Source organism: Aythya ferina (genome assembly GCF_964211825.1).
Source record: "Aythya ferina genome assembly, chromosome: 3".
NCBI lineage: Eukaryota > Metazoa > Chordata > Aves > Anseriformes > Anatidae > Aythya > Aythya ferina.
In genome coordinates, this window is record NC_140298.1 from 51,701,204 (window position 1) to 51,720,912 (window position 19,709).

General features: G+C 41.2%; 1 protein-coding gene across 2 annotated transcripts; it reads right to left on the minus strand.

Annotated features, from left to right (window-relative positions):
- Positions 1 to 616: 616 nt before the first annotated feature.
- LATS1 (large tumor suppressor kinase 1) lies at positions 617 to 19,446 on the minus strand. 2 transcript variants are annotated; one of them, XM_084512410.1, is made up of 8 exons: positions 19,285 to 19,446; positions 15,689 to 16,197; positions 13,045 to 13,180; positions 9,701 to 11,226; positions 4,268 to 4,850; positions 2,876 to 3,058; positions 2,519 to 2,625; positions 617 to 1,533 (listed from the first exon to the last, which is right to left on the minus strand). In XM_084512410.1, exons 2-8 carry the CDS (start codon positions 16,037 to 16,039, stop codon positions 1,018 to 1,020), a joined length of 3,402 nt encoding a protein of 1,133 aa, XP_084368536.1. In that variant the 5' UTR covers positions 16,040 to 16,197; positions 19,285 to 19,446; the 3' UTR covers positions 617 to 1,017. The 2 variants fall into 2 exon arrangements, with proteins under 2 accessions (XP_084368536.1, XP_084368535.1); XM_084512409.1 differs by having other exon boundaries at positions 13,030 to 13,180.
- Positions 19,447 to 19,709: the final 263 nt, after the last annotated feature.

Consider the following 19,709-nt stretch of genomic DNA (forward strand, 5'->3'; position numbering starts at 1 on the left):
GCCGTAATTTATACTTTTTTCCTCATTACTTTCTCAATCATACGATAAACTATTCGAAAGTTTAGATTTCAAACTAAAAATTCTAACTAAAGCAGTATTTATTTTTTTTTTTAGATTTTATAGTTTGTTTGTATTCAGAAAATTAAACTAATTTGCAGAAAGTATTTTTCCTAAAGCTTGTTTTCTCTTATAACTGTCAGAGAACTGATGAGACAATCATGTTCTTTCTGAGTGAGCAATCCTCCTGCTTTGAGAGTTCCACTCACACACTACACCATTACTAGTCTCAAATTTATGTATTTAATGGAAGACCAATTCTAACGCGTTAATCACTTCATGATGATACTACAGCCAAGAAAATTTCTCATTCCAAAGCCGAGAACTATGCCATTACCGCAGCAGCTGGAAACATTTCAGCAGATAGATGGCTCAGTTTTTCCCAACACTGTGAATAATTAGGCTAAATTCAGTGAGAAATGAGGGTACAGCAGCCTCTTCCCCACCCTTGTTCCAACCCCCCCCCAAATGTATCAGAAAGCTTTATTAGTGTAAAGTGAATTCTATATTTGGTCAATGCAAAGGAAGAACTGTCATTAAAAAAATTCTGCAACAAAGATTTGTTTTTTAAAATTATTTAGTATATGTACAAATAGATACCAGGCATCATCTTCGGGTGGAAAAAAATAAATCACTATTTCCTATTTTAAGTACTTAGAGTACAGAGAACTGATAATAAAATTCAAGTGATAATTTTTTCACCTAACATCGAATCTCTTCTAAATTAAACAATTAACAATGATGGAATAAATTAATATTTGAGAAAGATTTCCCTGTATTTTGGGGAAACAAAATGTACAGAGAGGGAAAGAGAAGACATAACTTTCTTAGTGTTTCAAAACGAAATAAAGAGCGTGCATATATTCACCCTAGCAATCTTCTCTCAATTCTGTTAGGAGAAGAGACTTTTCAAAAACTCCAGCTGCAAAATAAACCGTTTATTTAGTGTTTACTCCTCTACTAAACATAAACCAGGTCACGATTCTGAACCCCTCTACCTGCTTGTTCTTCATCATCATCATCGTCAGACTGCTGTTCTGAGTTTTGGGAACTACCATACTCATACTCAATGGGCTTTGGGTTGTTGTACGGGTAGCCATTGTCATCAAAAAACCTTCGGAAAGTGAACTCATAAAACGCATGCTCAGGATGTTTTCCGTTTTTGTACCATCCGTTCAGGGTATCATTTACATTGCCTTCCTTATCATCATCGCTCCACAATTTATCTGGATCAACTGGATCAAAGTTTGATGTGTCCGTAGGATGGGCAATTTTGGGAATGTAGAAGGCAGACTGCCGCCGTAGATCACTCGAAAAATCAATAGTCTTAAAAAATGGATGAGCTTTTATTTCATCTGCACCATTTTTGCCTAAACGATCTTCTGGCCCTCGGCAGAGTTTAATAATGAGGTCGGAGGCCTCTGGAGTCAACTTAGCTTGAGGTGGAATATGAAGCGAAGTTTGCCAGTTGATAACCTTTAAAGCAAAGAGATGTCATTTTCTATTTACTATTTAATTAAAAGGAAAAAACACGGGGAAAATGAAAAGAATAGAATCATTCAGCGTATTTTCAAATGAGAGAGGGCAAATGTAAAGCTGCTTTTTCAGAAACACAAGCAATATTTTGTGTGGAAATTTGGCAAAATCCAGGCAAAACTTATTCATGTTCCGGGTCTAAATAGAGTCTGGCATGAAATATGCCTGCCATAAGCCAACAAGGACATCACAAAGAGCAGTGCCTGGAACCTATAATTAGGCACATAGCTTACAGTCTTAAAAGAGAGTGCAGGAAATTAATTTTTAATTACTTGATGTATTGGAAAGATTAACACATTTAAAGTTAAAAATTTGTAAATTACTTCAAAAATCTGAAGAAAAAAATCAGTTGGCGAAACTATGTTTAGACCAGCTAATATCTTGCAAGCTGAACACCGTTCTGTATAAATGGCACTGCAGAAGACTGCAGTGGTTTCTCTGCAACAGCTGAGGCTCAGGAAGGGAGGGACCAATAGCTCTGAGCTGCCAGAACCCTAAGCAGCCACGGTCACCTGCTGTTCCTCCACGTTTGCAGGCTGAGCACCTATGGATGCTTCACCAAAAGAAATCTGCTGTATGTAAGAAGGCATGGAAGCCACATGGTAGCTGGAAAATGAGAAGGGAAATTAATAACTGGAAGCAGGTGGTGAAGGAAGCGAAAGGGGACACCTGAGATCTGAAATGGGATTTTTGGTTGGCACACCTGCTACATGGCCAGATAAAAGATACGGGCGTGATTCCTGAAGTCCCTGACGAAGTAAGTGCACCACCACAGTAATGTAACATTTACAATCCTGTTAGTTTACAACATGCTCGGATAAAGCAGCACTCAAGAAAATCACTTTTGATTCCATTATAAATTAGAAAAATAATTTAAATTTCAACCCTGTTTTTCAGCCTGTTGACATGAGATTGTAAAAGTTACCTTCATTTGTGTTTCCAGAGGTGTTTGTGCCAGAAAAGGAGGCTGCCCCACTAACATTTCAAAGAGAATTACTCCAACACTCCACCAGTCACACAGCTGTGTGTAACCTGAAATGAAATCAAAAAATAGCGAAATATTTTAAAAATGGTAGTCAGAGCCTTAGCCTACATTTAATCTTGTACTTAGGAAAGGTTTGCAGGAAAATTCTATTCAATACTTATATTTCCATATTAGTAACTACTTATTGTCAAAATATGTACTTGGGGGAAGTGGTCGTGTAAGAAAGATGAAGCTACTACTTGAATACCAGTTACTCTGCAGCGAGATTACAATAAAAAATACCAATAAATGCATTACCAGTTCGTAGCAATACTTCTGGTGCAATATAATTGGGTGTGCCAACAAGGGAATGGGCCAGACAGCGCTGATGCTGACGCGCAGCCCTGCGTTCGAGTGGCTTCAGCCGATCTCCACACCTGCAGTTTGCTGGGTCACCCCACTCATTGCTGAAATCCATGCTGTCCTGGCGCGCATGGTCACCTATAATTGCATGAGAAAGATGACAAAAATCGAGGAAGATTATTGTAGTACTTAAATGAAGAAAACTTCATACTTGTATTAACATTATAATAAAACCAGAATCTACTTCAATTTCAACATTGGAGAAAAAGATTTGAAAAGGTCTTAGAAGATCAGGATTTTGATTTTTTGCTTACGATACAGACCATCACAGTTTCTGAGGACACTTTTTAAAGTTAATTGTAGCATAATGTTGAGAAATATATCATGTTTGATATTTTCTAAGTTACTTAGAAGCTTAAAATTATTACAACTTATTATACCTGTATAACAACTTATAACTTATTATAACTATAACTTACACTGGCTGTACAAGGTGTCTATTATCTCTCTCTTATACAAAGAGAAAATACAGCACAAAGCATCAACTGACGCTAATTACCAAAAGATTAGATCAATCGTATTTTATATCTTCAACATTTTCCTATTATTCAGTTTCAATCTCTTCTCTTGAAGAATATAACAACTTTTGCTTCCTCTTCAGCGACTGTGCCAATAGTCTGGCCTAAGAAGCACGACTAATTTTAAAAAAGTTAAAAGCAATTTAAGAATTGTTTTCAAAACTAAAAACATACCTTCAGAAATTGAAAAGTTAAATTGAGAAGTTAAATTTAGGTTATTACATAATTGATATCACTCATAGAACTGAGACTTTTTTTTGGCTCTTCTTTGTAAACCATTGTTTTAAGTCAAGCAGGTTTTTTTGTTTGTTTGTTTTTTTAAAAAAAGTCTTAAACCTTCCTCAGAAATCAAGAGTTTACATTAAAAGAAGTACATGAGACACTTGGGGTGAGATTTTCAAGAACAATGAATTTGAAACATCAACCCCACCTTCAAAACAGAACTACTTAGATAACAACCCTACCTATTTGCTACACCTGTGATCTTCTGCCTCCAAGTTTCAGAAACTACTCATGGGACAAACTTAGAGCAGCATAGCTCATTCCTTCTCCCTTAAGGAATCAGTGCTTACCTATGCTCACAAACTCTCCCTAACTAAAGGTTGCTTTTTGTAATCTGAATGGCATGTAGAAGCATTGCTAGTGCTTTACTGTCCACAAAGGAAATGTCTCAGTAATTTTTCTACTTGTTATTTAGTTCCTTGCAGAGAACAACATGTCAACAACACTAAAAACAAACAAACAAACAACACTTTTGTACTTTTCTTACCACTCTGGTAGTATTTTGAATCATGGGTCCATCGAAAGCCTGTACAGAGCCCGAAGTCAGTCAATTTAATATGACCATCGCGGTCTATCAAAATGTTATCAGGTTTAATATCTCTGTGGATGAAGCCCATTTTATGAACGCTCTCAACTGCGCAGGTCAGTTCTGCTGTGTAGAACCGTGCCAGATTTTCTGGGAAGACACCCATTCTAATTAAGAGACTCATCATATCACCTCCAGGAATGTAGTCCATTACAAAGTACAAATTGTCCTTATCTTGGAATGAATAGTACAGGCGAACCACCCATTCATTATCAGCTTCTGCAAGGATATCCCGCTCAGCTTTAACATGAGCAACTTGATTTCGAAGCAGCACATCTTTTTTTCTCAGAGTTTTTGTCGCGTATAAAGCTTTAGTATCCACTTTTCTTGCTAGGCAAACTTCTCCAAAGGCACCAACTCCCAGGGTTTTGATTTTTACAAACATCGACTTGTCCATTTTAGCTCTTCTTAGCCGAATGTAATTAGACTCTTTCTGGCACAACATTTTCCTCATTTGATCTCGGGCTTCCGGTGACAATCCAACCTGTACAGCAAACAGAATTAAATCCGACGATGAACAGTACTCTTAGTGCTTGGTGATCTTCCTATAATTACAAGGCTTAAGCAAAGCAAACGAAATACTTATATACAGCATGGGAAATAACACTACAAGGCCTTTTTTTTTTTTTTTTTTTGGTTTAAATTTACAGATTAGAATTCTATCAAAACAGAAAGGAGTGATAAAAACAAAACGTGATCTATGGGACACTTTCGACAGCAAAATGCATGAGGTGCCATGCACCAGCAGGTTCTTGAGAAGGGAATATGTTCTTGGGGAGAGAAGGGATAAGAAAACAGAAAACTGCCCTCACTTTAGCCAGCAAGACCACAGTATAGGAAGAGGACTGTTAGTATCCCCTTCCTTCTCCATATATTTTGATATTAAACTCTAAACTTATAAACCAAATGGTTTTCAAACTTCTGAACAAAGCCACCCATCAGACCACCCAGCAGATCACCAGCACAACTACTAAGCTTAGAGGTTTGTAAATTATTCATTTCAACACCATGGAGCACTAGTTATCATTGGCCTCAGACAGCCAATGGTCTACATTTGGGAATCACTAAATCAGTCCATAAAGTGCTCTGCATGCTCAATTTTTCATGGATTCTCTGGATTAACAGTGTCATTACTGAGCTAATTCTTCACATACTTTTTTCAGTGTATTCGTCTGAAGATTTTACAGCCGTATTTGAGAACTGCTCCCTGCGAGTTTGTTTTTTCAAGAAATTATTTCCACTGGTTCTCTTCACTGAAGAAGACCTGCCAGGGATTCTGCCTTTTATTTCCTCTTGAATAAAAGAAAGCCTAAAGAGTTTTCTGACTACTTCTATGTCAAAATTCAGATCTTAGCCATCTTGGAAGACAACGCTGCACCTGCATATGTAGTAAAGGAACACTAAAAATCCCTTAGGTAGTATAAGTTGAACAATTTGTATTCTTGCAACTGTTCACTGCTTGTTCAACTTCAACAGAAAAATAACAAATATTTCTGATTTAAGAAGATGAACTCTTCTCTTAGATACATGATCAAACTTCACAAACAATCCAGAAGTCTGAGGAAATTCAAATAGTAAACTAGGCTTTTCATAGTACCCTTGAAAAAAATAAACAACTAACAGCTAGCTTTTCAAGCCTTTCTTTGCAGAACAAAAATACAGCCCTTCAAATAAATCTTTTTGATCGTACTTGGCTAAACATTTCAGCTTTTTACAAACTTTACTAATTCCATAATCACTATGAACACGTAGCTGAGAGGACAAGATACCACCTGAGACTAAGATCTTTTTTTTTTTTTTTTTTTTTTTTTTAACCTTTCCCATCTCTTTGGGCCTCACTTCCTCTTCCTATAAAATTGGAATAATTATTTCCTTTGTGAGGTGTCTTACAAACTACTGCAAGTAGTATTACTTGCCATTCAGATTAAAAAAAATTGCTGCAATGTGAAATAACTGCCTCCCCTGATCCTTTATGCAGAGCAAAAGGAAGCCAAGATGCGTATAGGAGCAGTAAGTAGGTAACCACTAAGCAGTAAATTAGGTATCCACTAGTCTAGGCCTGTAGAGACTATATGTTAACAGGTGACTCCTACTTTGCTTAACTTAAAGCCTAACTTGAGACAAAATATATTTTATATTATAAATATAAATATTTTATATAGGGTGTTTATGGAAAGGTTGGACTCAGAGCTTAGGGACGTGGTTTAGTGGGTGACATTGGCAGTAGGGGGATGGTTGGACCAGATGATCTTGCAGGTCTTTTCCAACCTTAATGATTCTATATATGACTGAAGAAAAAAAAAAAAAAAAAGGGAATGATAATGAATGATATCTAGTCTTTTATCTTACAAATCCTTCCAGGATACCGTATAATGTTCATTCAGAACACAAACGTAACTGTTAGATCACAGAACATTTCTAAGAGGTATCAAAAAAACAAAACAAACAAACAAAAAAAACAGATCCAAAAGAGATGCAATTAGGAAAATACAGATGAAATGCTCATCCACTCAAAAAAGATTTAAATAGGGAAGGTTGTCTCAAATCTCAGACAAAACTTGTCATCAAAATCAGACAAGCAGTAGTTAGGACAGGGTAGTAGTAGTTTCAGACCAGACATGGGAAATAGGTTCAGCTCCCTACTCCCAGTCACATACAGCAGGTCTGTGAAACTGCCTTCCGCAACCCCCTGCTGCAGGAATACCCAGGGCAGAGACTCAGTCAAAGGCATCTCAAGTCTTCTGCAGATAAACACGCTTAAAGCACACTTCAATGCAGAAGAATGGAATCCTGAGGAGTTCAAAATGTCAAGATGACATTCAGAGCCTTCTTAAAGTTCAGACAATGGTGGGTCAGCTGCTCAAGTCCCACGGAAACCATGAAGTCTGCTTCAGGGCAGCCCCACTCGCACACGGACTGAATGCCACTGAGCAGCTATAAAACTAGCAAAGAGCATGGCCTAGGAGGCAACACAACACTAGAAAGAGGGAAATCCAACACAGGAATTAGTCACTGCAAGACAAATACAGTTTCTAAAAACCTTGCAGATTTACAGTCTAGTATCTGCTCTCTAGCTGTCCCATCCAACCAATTTTACTGTGAAAACCAGCCTAAATACTCCAATTTGTCATCTGTTCCCCTAACTCTAGTCTTCACATTTTCCTACGCCATTCATTAAAACAAATGCTCATCTCAAGCTGATCGCTCCCTGCACTGCAGTATCTTCCTAGAACTACTCGCATCTACCAAAAACTAACTGGTTTTGTCAGCTGAGAAAGTGCTTACGCACATACACCTCCACTTACTTCTAATCGATGCAAGAGCTTCCTGCACTGCTATATAACGCCACACAATTTGCTCTTATTTTACTTCCTTCTCATCTTGCTGTGCCTTGGATCATGACTGACTTAGTTTTGCTTTGCAACAGATATCTAGCATAATACTTGGGCACAAACGTAAGGGAAGTCAATTCACACATTTAAATCAAGTATTTTTGAAAGACATCCACTCTGTTCCCCAGGAACCCTGACAGCATAGAAATATATCACTTATCCTACAAATACAGCAACCTGGGAAGGTAGGCACTTCTGCTGGGATACATTCTGTTCAGGTTTGTTTTGTTTTTCCCTTTCAAAATTTTCTCCCCTATTGGTAGGGAGAAAGAATTTGATACTTGATTAATCCTCTTAAACTTCTTGAGAATATGTGATGGACAAGTTTCCCTTTCTCCTTCTCATGAAGACCTGAAATATACTTCACTATTTTAGGAATTTTCTCCTATAACCTGATGAAATAGGAGAGGCCTGCTGCAGCATAATACCTCATTTCCTCTCCTTCAGTCTTCAGTTAAACATACCAGCTTTAAATCTAGTGTAAATATTGTAAAATGCCTTTTCTTATATAAAAAACATTCACTAGGGTGCTTTAAATGTACAAGAAAATTTATAATCGGTGCCTTCATTTAAGTAAGACTTACGCTTCTGATACTATGGAATAACACAGTAAGAAGGGAAAGTGAAGTCTGCAAGTCAACATTAATTACAATCTTACTTTTAAGTACTCAAAAATAGTCAAAATAAAATTCATGCTTAATTTTGATGCAGGATTGCATGCAGAGACCTCTAAAAAGGGATCATGCTATTCTTAACAATAAATACTGTTGCTCCAAAATCTTACTTGCCTACACAGGGATGGAGGCTACAGAGTTCAGGAAAGCTTCCCACACCTTACCAGTTTAAACCAGCTGTTAGTGGAAGTGAAAAGGAAAGAGAAAAAACTAAGAGTAAAGATCTAGAAAAAGAGTTCCAGGAAGAAATCTTGCTAACATTTACATATCTCATGATTAACCAAATGCTTATAAAACACTACAGCTTACAGTAAGAATTTTCAGAGTAAGAAAACACAGATAAAAAGCAGCATTTCAAGAAAGTGGCATAAGGCAAATACATTCTCTCATAAATTTAAAGGTACATCATAGTTATGTCAAATTTTCAGCTACAATTGTTACAAATATATGAAGTAATACAGCTCAAATCTCCATTTCTGTAAGTCTTAATAGCACTATTTGTTTTTTACTTTTGAAATTTAACAGGTACGTATCAGCTCCAGTTTTTACACAAAATCTCAGGAAATGGACCTCTGACTTCATGTGGGCACAAAGAAATTGATTTTACATGTTGATGTCTGTTTTTTATTGCCCATTCAATTACACCTTGTTTAAACAGACACCCTCCCAGCCTGGATTACAAAATACTCTGGCAAACTGTACCATGTCTCTCTCGTTCTAGAAATGTAACTTCTGATTACTGTTTTTTCGGATGTGAAGTTAGAAAACCCTCTCACCAGAGGGAACAAACTGCAGGAGGAATGATTGTTTGGGTGACTGTATAAAGGCATTAGCGTTCCCCATTACTCGTCCCTGCTGTGCTACTTGTACTTGCAGTGTTTATTTAAATACATATCATTAAAACACTGCTCACTCAAAAATTAGGATCGTACAGAATCCATAACAAAAAGCTCTGAGTCATACAGTTATCTCAGTTCATATAAAAATTATTTTGCTTCTTCTGCCTTACTATACATGAGCCATACGAGCTATGTTTAGACAAAAATCTTACTTTAAAAAATTAATTTATAAGAAGACAATGAAGCATGTAAATAAAGCAATGAAGAATTTGCCACATCTGAAACACAGAAACTAAAAAGAGACTTCAACAGCATGCTTATGCCACAAGGTTCTATTTATCTGTACTATTTAAACATCCTACCACTAAGACATTTCTTAAAATTCATACAGGAGCAATTCTAGTCAGAGACTTAGGAGAAAGAGTTTACCCGCATCATTTCATTCTCCAGTTGCTTTTTCCGATGTAAACGCTGCTGGTGTGACTTAAGTATATTCTCCACGTGCTGCTCCATGAAGAATTTAAAGGCCTGAGGGGAATAACTTTGAATGCGAGACTCTCGTCGCTCTTCATCTTTCTTGTTTTTCCTAACGGGGACAGGTGATGTTGTGATTTGTTTCTTTTCTTTGTCTGCTGAATCAACACATTCGTAACTCTTCTCATTCTCTTCCTCCTTCGGTAAAATCGGTGGCTCCTCTTTGCCAAGCTTGGGCCCTGCCTCGTACGGATGGACAGCCGGACTCTGGTGTAACAAGTGTTTCGGGTAAGGTGGGGGGGGACCCTGGTAATTTGGAGCCTCTGCGACAGGTGCCATAACTGCCAGGTTTGCAGAGGGGCTCTCGGAGAACGGGATGCTCTGCACGGCCTGCACGGGTTGCGGCATCCAGGAGGGGTGAGTGGGCGCCAGGGCCGTCTGCAGCTCCGGCTTTAACACGCGCATGCTCTTCACTGGCTGCTGAATGGGAGCTGGTGTTATAGCTGTCACTGTCGTCGCCGAAGGCTGCGAGCTGCTGGAGTGGCTCTGCCTGCTTCCGTGATGGTTGTTGAAAGAATTGGAGCGCACGGGAACGTTGGGCTGCCAGGCGGGGATTTCGTGCCCACTGCCAGGTGACGACTGGGGTTGCACCGGAGGAGGCTGCGGCCAGGAGGCGGGTATTCCGGCTACGTTTGTGTTATAAAGTTCCATGTTGTGACTGTTTCTGTTTGGCACCATCATCGCCTGAGGAATATTTCCATTAGTGTACGCTGAAGGAGGAGCAGATCCTCCTGCCTGCATCTGTAGTGCTGTAGGACTCTGCCTGTTGGTTGGGTTCATAGGGTAGGGGGGTGGCTGGCGACTCACTGAGTTCCCAGACACGACGTTCTGGTGAACCATGAACTCGGCCTGACAATTACCGTTCTGCATTCCAGCCCTTCCTGAGGGAAAGCTAAACTTGCTGTTGGCTGAACTCTGCATGATTATGGGTTGCCTGCCAATGGGGACAGCGCTCATGCCTCTCTGACCCTGCCCGGCAGAATTCAGGGCTGGAGGATTCATCGGTGGAGGCGGGTAACCATCCTGCCACGCTGCGGGTGGCACCGGGGAGATGCGGGTGATCACGTACTCCATGTTCCCAGAGTACCGCTTGGTCTGGGAGCTGGGCTCCCAGGAGGGAGGCGGAGGAGTTGTCCCCCTCGGAGGGGGCGTCTGTCCTCGAGGAGGCGGGGGCGGAGGAGTGACGCTCCTTATCTGGGGCAGAGGCGGGGGGTTCACTCTCTGCCCGTTGCCAGGATGAGCCTGAGCAAACGCTGCGATGCCGGATCCAGACAGCGGCCTTCCTACGTCAGGCTGAGAGCTGGGGCTTTCCGAGCGGTACACCACAGCGTCTCCCAGCGCCGGGCCGTGCCTCTGAGGGACCAGCGACTCCTTCGAACCCTTCCAGCTCTGCTTGCGGTTAACCGACTGCTGCACGGCCCCTGCTCGCACAAAAAGAGAACACAGCATTTGTGTTATTAGAAATTATTTCTGCCTACTGTTTGGTATTTTGTTCTTCAGCATTAATCGCTACAGAAACGTGATGGGAATTCTCAGACGTTGCACAACCCGATGTATTTCATGGAAAATGTACTTCTATCTAATACATAGCATGCTATGGTAATATGCTCAGTACAGAGTACAAGAGCAAAGAAATTCAATGAAACTGTATTGCAGGAATTTTTATAGACATTAGGAATCACTTTTCTGAAGACACATCTTGCTGCAAATGTTGATGCATTCATAATTTCTCGTTGAGGAAAATATGGTAATATGTAATACGGCACATGATGGATTTTTTTAATCATGAACACAAACAACACCCAGAAGAGCTCTTCAGGACAAACACGGAACAACAACAGCATGGAAAAATACTTCTAGTCATGCTGCTATTCGTTCCAGAGTGACGCCTGTAACAGATTAAGTGTTCCTCAACTAAAAATTAACTGAGTTCTGAAAAAGCAAACTGCCCATTTAAACCCTTGTCTGCAATACAGCTCATCCAAACTTAACCAAATTTTGCAATCGAGGAATATATTCAGGTAATTGAATTTTAAAGTTAATGTCTATATTGGTAAAAGTTTTGCATGGAGGCAAGAATTTAAACTGAGAGCAAAACTTACAGAATAAAGCTTTACAAAATATTTACTTTGCAGATCTTATTTCGCTTGTCATGCAAAATACTACATATGAAACTGATAGCTCATGCAGTCTTATGGTGCTTTTTAGCATGTGATTAGCAAGACATTTGTAAACACTATAATCATGGAAAGTTTCTGGATTGTCAGTAAAAGAACGTTAATTATCCTAACTTTGTGAATAATAATTAAAATTAAAGCTAAATGGTAGCATTTAGCTAGCTGCTTCATAGAAGCACCAACTAAGTCCACTTCACAGGGTAAATGAAAATAAATGCTGTACTTTGCTACTCCTGACCACCAATTTTTCCTCACACCTATGCTGTCAATTTGAAGTGTGACTTTACAGAGCCAGCTGTTCATCATTCAACTTTTAAGTCAAATCCAAGTTCAGTGTTCCTGCTGCATCTGGAAAGTACAGCTTGTTTAGGTCTACAATTCTAAAATCTGGTATAAAAGAAAGGCAATAAGATTTATTAAAGTGTGTTTGCATGTTAAGAAAGCAGTAATGGCAAGTGGCAAAATTCTGACTCTTGCTACTAAACTCCAGTCTGTTCCCTAGCATCTATTATAAAGTCTGCCTTAAAAAAAACATACAGGCAAAATCTGGAACCAAGCAGAAAATGAAGCGGGGGGGGATCTTGAACTGGGACATACTAAAATACAAATATTGGACCATGTGATATATAAATACACAGTTATATATACATATACATAGTGCTGCTGCGTGAGGAAGTGCATTAAGGTCAGAATTCAGTGCTCACCACTGATTTCTAGAAGGGATGTGACTGAGAAAAAACATGAGCATCACACCAACTTGGGGCAAAAAGGACTAAAATGATACCTGAATGTCATTCCTTGGATAGAATACTTGGATACAACACTAAAAGCATGCAATTATAAAAAGAAAGGCTGACACATTCACACTAAACACACCTATCTTCCAGAAATATTCTAGAATTTACAGACTATTTTTAAAAGGGAAAACCTGTATCTCAGCACCTCTTCTCTTCCACTGGGGGCACGTGAAGGAGGAATTTGCTATTTTATATTTTTTTTTTTACCTGTAGTAATACATGTAGTGAGTTACTGAACGGATATACCTACCTGGTGGTTTCATACCTGCGTTTACAGGTCTTGCTGCTGCTGCAACCATCTGTTCCCGACGAGGATCCTGGTAGCTCATTTTACTAATAAACTCGATGGCTGCTTCTATACTACGGTTGTTAGTTTGTCTAAGAGCTTGTATAACCATATCCTAAAAGAAAAATTAAATATAAAAAATAAGTTACGAGAAAATGGCAAGATGACCAAAAATCATGAGGATTTAACCATATATCCTCCAGTAATTTTAACAGGGTATATTTTTTAATTGAGAGAAATCAATAATGAACTAAAAATGCTTTCTTCACAACAGATCCTCCAAAAAAATCAACAGTCTGGATCTTCAGGAAGAAAAAGTTAGCTTTGTGGTGGATTTAGGCTCCGTGTTCTTAGAGATCCAAACAGAAGTTTTGGACAGCCAGACAATGCCCTAGACTTAACCACGCTGCCTTTAGTGACTTGCTCTGGTCTGCCTTTGTCAGCTGAAAGCCATCAGTTCATGTTACATCTGAACAGGTCACCAGCATCCAAGGGGATGTGCTTACTACCAAAATCAATGGGAAACCCAGCAGGGCTCAGAAGGGAAGTGGTCAGTATTGATCTCAAATTCAAACCCACGTTGATATTTTCACCACACCTGTGCACATTTTTGACAATGCAAACATACACATGGCCTTCAGAAACAAATCAGAACCCGTAAAAGGATTTTAAAACAAATGCATCAAGAGAGTAAGACTGCCTCAGTGTTTACAGACCAGCTGATTTTGTTGAATAAACGTACACAACCAGCAGTACTTTAAAAGATGAAATTTAAGTTCCCTCCTCCACTAACCAGAGAACCAGAGGAAGAGCCAGCCAAGGGATCTCTCCCTGCTCTGCCCGAAGAACAAAATCAACCCTGGACCTATGTGACATGGAGTATTTCATGTCTTGAAGAGTGCCTAAAACATATGAGGACTGAACTTGAATCTCACCAAGTCAGAAAGATTCCCTGTAAGCAATTTAAGATTTGTCTTGTTTTGTTAAAAAACACGCACAATGAACCGCATTTTCCCATAATTTTATTACTATATGTGTCATTTCAGCTTTAACCCCAAATGCTACTTACTAGTATATAGAAGGGCTGGGGAGGAACAACCAAAACTTCTATGATATTCAATGTATGAAGAAAAAAAGGGGGGAGGGAACAAAATCATTGTGTTTCCAAACTTCAGTTGGTGACTGAGCCTACAATATGGCAACGACCTTCCTCTCATAGTAGATGGATTAGTCTCTACAGAAAGCCCCTGGTAACCCACCAGAGATCCGATCCTTAAAGTAAGAGGTCTACATGTAACCTGCTAAATCCCACACATACCCAACTTAAGTCGGAAACAGCCCAGATCAGCCAACTGCAAGCAGCTAACACACTCCCACTACAATCCATTCCAGCAAACTATCCCAGCTCACAATACACCTTCATTCCAGTCCTACTTTCTGTCTCACCCCCTACCACACCCCCAAAAATTCCAAATGCAAAGGATCCAACAGAAATACCAACTTGAGGTGCTTTCCATCCAGCCACATGCCATTCTGCAGTTTGCCAGTGACCGCAGGATCATTCTGAAAAAGTGGGCTTGAGAACTGAACTACTGCAGTCACTGCACTCCTGAAGAGGCAACCCCTGTTGTGGCACTGGGCTTTTTGCCCTTGGAAGACAGGTTAAAGAAAAAAAAAAAAAAAGGCAAACCACCTGCTTTTGTACTCAGGTCTAGAGAGAAGGAATGAAAACAGGCATACTTTACGTTGATGTTAAAATCTCAATAAAAACACAGGAGCAATAAGTACATTCATTTTATATTACTGGAAACCACATTTCAGACTCCTTTCACTTATTAGGATGAACAGAAGTTTAGTTAATAATTGCTAGCACTACAAATATTACTAATATATAGTCAATAAAAACTAAATAATTACCTACTGCCTGTTTTTTATAACAGTAATTGCAGATTACTTATGTCTAACACTCTCAAGAGCTACGATCTCTACATTTTTTCATGAATATACTGCAGAGAAGACACCCTGCAACTGTATTTGTTATTTTAGCTGTATTTAATAACTGTATTTCTCATTTTAGCTGTATCTGACAAAGCATATAGCAACAATAGCCATTTTTTTCTTTACAAAACTGGACCTTCAGTTAACTCCAGATGTGAAAAGCTCATTAAAATTAATTTCTGAAATATTTGTTCACATTTTATCAACCTATTTTTACTGCACGCAATTTCAAACTCTGTGCAATAAGAGGCAAAAATGTTTTAAGGTGTCCCATTCTCTCTGCCTAAAATGATATGAATAACTAAAACAATCTATCCCTACCTTGTAAAAACACATTGCACAAGGTGCTAAAAAAAAAAAAAAAAAAAGACAAACTTTATCTTCTGTAACCTTCTGTTCCTCTTCTTCATCCCTGTTTCATTAAGTCCTAATTACTATTTTACCTAGTCCTAATTCCCTTCACATTAACAGTTTTACTAAATCCTGATTAGAAACCTACCCAATTTTCTAAAACCTATTTTGCTTCTCCTGTGTTGTTTAAACATCCCGTGATCAACAACCCCCCAACATGCACTGGTAGTTTACAGTTAGCAGAACACTACATCTTGAAAATAAAAAGTTTCACCTCATCGAAGCCAGCAGCTTGTAAGTCTTGCAGCATTTGACGATTCACTTCTGATGTTCCTTTGACAGCTGAGGTTGTTTCGTTCGCAAAAGGCAGAAGAGAGTTTCTGATCTCCTGCAAAACTTTATGATACGTTACAAATTTGGGGGGATTTCGGCCTTGTCTGGGATCTTCAGATGACATTTTCCCCATGCTGTGATCAGCCTTAGCAGCATCTGAGGGTTTAGGTAAGTTCCTGAGGCTCTCTCGTATTTCCTGTAGCATCTGCTGGCTGCTGCCAGTATAGTTACTGGCAGGAAAAGTCTTAGGCCTCATTTGTCTATAACCTTCTGGTTTCTCACTTCTCTTCATGAAAACATGTATATATGCAACCTTCCCGAGGACTCGCGCGCACACCGTCTCCAGAAGGGCTGGATGGCAGTCTCAGAGCTCGCGAAGGCCGCGACCGTTCACCGCTGAAACCGGGCTCCTGGCGGTGCTGCAGCCTGCCCCAACCCAGCAGAGCCGTCCTGTCAAGGAAACACAACAAATTCCTGTTACACACCCACTGGGGAAAGTTCACGGCGCAGCGCTGGTGGCAGGGAAAGGTCCACAGGCAGCAGGGCCATCATCAGCCACGTTCCCTCCACCAGCACTCTCGGGAGCTGCAGGAGCCTGGTCTTGTACCATCTTCCATTTAACTCTGCCTCAGGCCCCTGTTTTCTCCGGCTGTCACAGGCTCTCAGCTCGAGCCTTCTCAATCCGGTCTCACTCACTTTGTTAGCAGTTATGTAATGTTTTTTGTGCGAAGGGAGATGGCAGCAGGCGGATAAAAGCAAACTAAAAAACACTCAGACTTTCTCACTGTAATTGTTTAACAACTCAGGCATTAAATTCACTGAGAGCATAACTGTGACATTTGGTAAAGGAAACAGAAAATTCTGCCAAAACCAAATAACTTTAGCATTTTGAAGGGACTGACTCATCAGGGAAAGAACCCTGTGCTCTGCAGCGAACTACGGTCTCCGCAGTTGTGCCGTGCTTTTGCCTGACCTGTAACTGGGACGGTAAAAGGTACGGCAACCAAGGTGACACCCTGAAGAAGTTACAGAGCCTTTGCTTCTTTAGAGTATCGTGGAATAAGCCTTTTATAGTCTCTACTGCTCCACTGAGGTGGATCATGTATGAAAGACAGCACAAAACACAAAAATTACATTCTCTAGCACTATCTTTTTTCCACGGGCAACTAGAAGAAAAGCTTAACTCACACTGCTCTGTCACTACAACGGCATATCCAAGAGAAGCAATACAAAAGCATTCGCATTTTCTTGTTTCCATTTCTTAACGCGTTAAAATGTTTTTTTCCCAGTTTTCTGATGATTCTTTTCATGGAGCCAGCTGCAGCCACAAACTTCCTTTGTCCCATGGTAGGTGTGAAACTTTACCTAAATGGAATTTGGTACTGATACTAAAGTTTTTTTTCCTGCAGTCTGCTAACAGGCAATTCTTCAGCGCTCACTGAATACGGGAAGAAATTATCAAACATCTAAGGGACTTTTAATTATAAACAGTAAAGTTTTGGTCAAAGCTTTAAGAAATCTAGATTCAGATGAAAGCACATCATGAGAGCAGTTGAAACATAACTTAATTTTGGTCACTTTCAAGATCATTTTCAAAACATGCAATATTTAAGACCACATTGAAAAATACTTGGCTAAAAACATTTTTTTGCTTGGGATGTTCTTTTCTATCCAATAGACCTGCTTCAAAAAGAAACATGTTGGATACACAAGTGTGGGGATACTTGCTACTAATGCTTAAAAGAATCACCACCTCCAGAAAAGTGAAACCTCTAGCATAAGCTCATCCCACAACATAGAACAACAGAGCTTAGTAATTTAGATTACTTGTTCAAATTAAGCACAACCATTGGTTCATCAATGGCAGGGTTATCTAGCTAAAACAGTTGGTATCCACCTTGTGTTGGACAAATTCCAAACGAGAGAAGAAAGAAATGCCCACGCACAAGTTACTCTTTTTAGCAAGCTCCAATGGCCTGGAATTCTGGAGGCAACACTTGTTTAGCACCCATGTATTTCACCAAATTTCATTTGGTGTTTCATCACATACTTTATGGCTACCCCAACGGTAGCTGAGATAAACGAATGCAACACCCATAAAATATCTCAAGGTTAAATTAAGAGGGCACTTAACCCATAAATCCAAAGACCACAGCTCTACCACCGAGGTAGAGCGTGTAGGTCATCTTGTGCTTCGATGCCTTTCTGTGCAAAAACGAGTTAGCTGTATTTCTTTTTACAGTGCTCTGAGAAGTTGAAGACAAGAGGTTCTGTGTTTGACAACTATTATTTTGCTGGCAGCGGCAGCACAACAGGATATGCGCTAAGCAGTCCTGGAAAATAAAGCTGCACTTTCACGTAGCAGAAGCAAAGGTTTGCCAGTGCAAAGCGGACAGGCTGCTTATCTGCCAGCACTTACCTGAGCCAGCACAATTGTCTGTAAGGCCACGCAGTGTCAGTCAGGCTGGGGAACTCACCCAGATAAACACTAACTTTTTTTTTTCCATGGGTTGTTTCTTTGATGGCAGCATTGGGTAACAACAGTTAGACGTGTACGTGAAGCTACAGCCGTAATGGCTCAGGAAGCCAGTTAATCTGGCCTCCAGTTTAATGAAGAAAGAGAAAGCCGGTATTTATTACCACCGACTGCAGTTCACCTTGCTTTACATATGCACCTCAAAATTCAAAGGTCATCTGCTCTTACAGATGCTTGCATTCATTTTAAAAGGAGAAAATCTCAAGTGGTCAGTAGGAGACCCCCTCGGTTGTGTACCTCCAGCCAGCGAGCACAAACTCCAGCCCAGGTATTCTCCCTGTAGCTGCGTTGGTAAATGTAAACGATACGTGCTTGGTAATGCCGATATTTCCACTCATCAAGTTCTCCGCTTCCCTAAACTAACTAAAGAATTGTTAGTCCTTTTAGGAATTTAGGGTATATTCCTCTATAGGTCAAACTACTAGGGGAAAAAAAAAAAAAAAAAAAAAAAAAAAAAAAAGCCTTTTTAGAGTATAATCACAGAAAACTCAACTTGAATGAAAACACAGGCCAGGTGCACACAACTGTCAGCGCCTTTTAGTCTCTTCTGGGGAAAAAATATAAAAACTAGACAGCTTTGTGGCAGGTTTGGGACGTTTCACATCTATTTTTAATCCATTTAAGCATTCCTACGTCCAGCCGAGTTACGAGCATCACCCTGTAACCGTTTGATCCCTCTCCCCGTCCCTGTTCCAGTAACTTGTTTTACCATAACCTCACTGAAGCCTTTACCGCCGAGGGCAGCAGGAAGGGCAGGAGCGCGGGGGCTGCGGACCGGCTCCGTCTGAGGGGCTCAGCCCGCGCCCCCGCCGCCCAGGGGCTGCCCCCAGCGCCCAGCGCCCCCCGGGCAGGGCCGCGCCCGGCCCCAGCCCCGGCCGCCTCACGGCGCTGCCCGCGCCCCGCCCGCGCCCCCGGGCCCTCTCCCCGCCGCCGGCCGGGGCCGGGGCCGGAGCCGGAGCCGGAGCCGGGCCTCGGCGGCCTCCCGCCGCCCCCGCGCCTACCTGCGGCCAGAAGGCGGCGGCGGCAGCGCCCCGGGGCCCGCAGCCCGGCCCCGAGCCGTCGGCGCTGCCGGCAGCGGCTCCGCTCCGCCGCCCTCCTGCCCGCCCGCCGCCGCCACCGCCGGGCCCCGCTCAGTTCGGCGCCGCCATTTTGTCGGGGGCTGCGGCGCGGCGCGGCCCGGATGTGGGCTCCTCCCGGCCGCCACCGCGCCGCCGCCGCTCCCCGCGCGGCGCCGCCTCAGCTCCCCTCGCCTCACAGCGCCCCAGGGAGCGGGCGGGGACGGGGACGGGGACGGGGCGCAGCCCTCAGCGGGGGCTGCTGAGGAGAAGCTGGTCCCCGAGCTGCTGCCACAAGTCCTGGCATCTCCCTCTGTCCTTCTGCTCTCGCCCCCAGGCAGCCCGACTTGCAGTTGTTTGCCTTCCTGCGC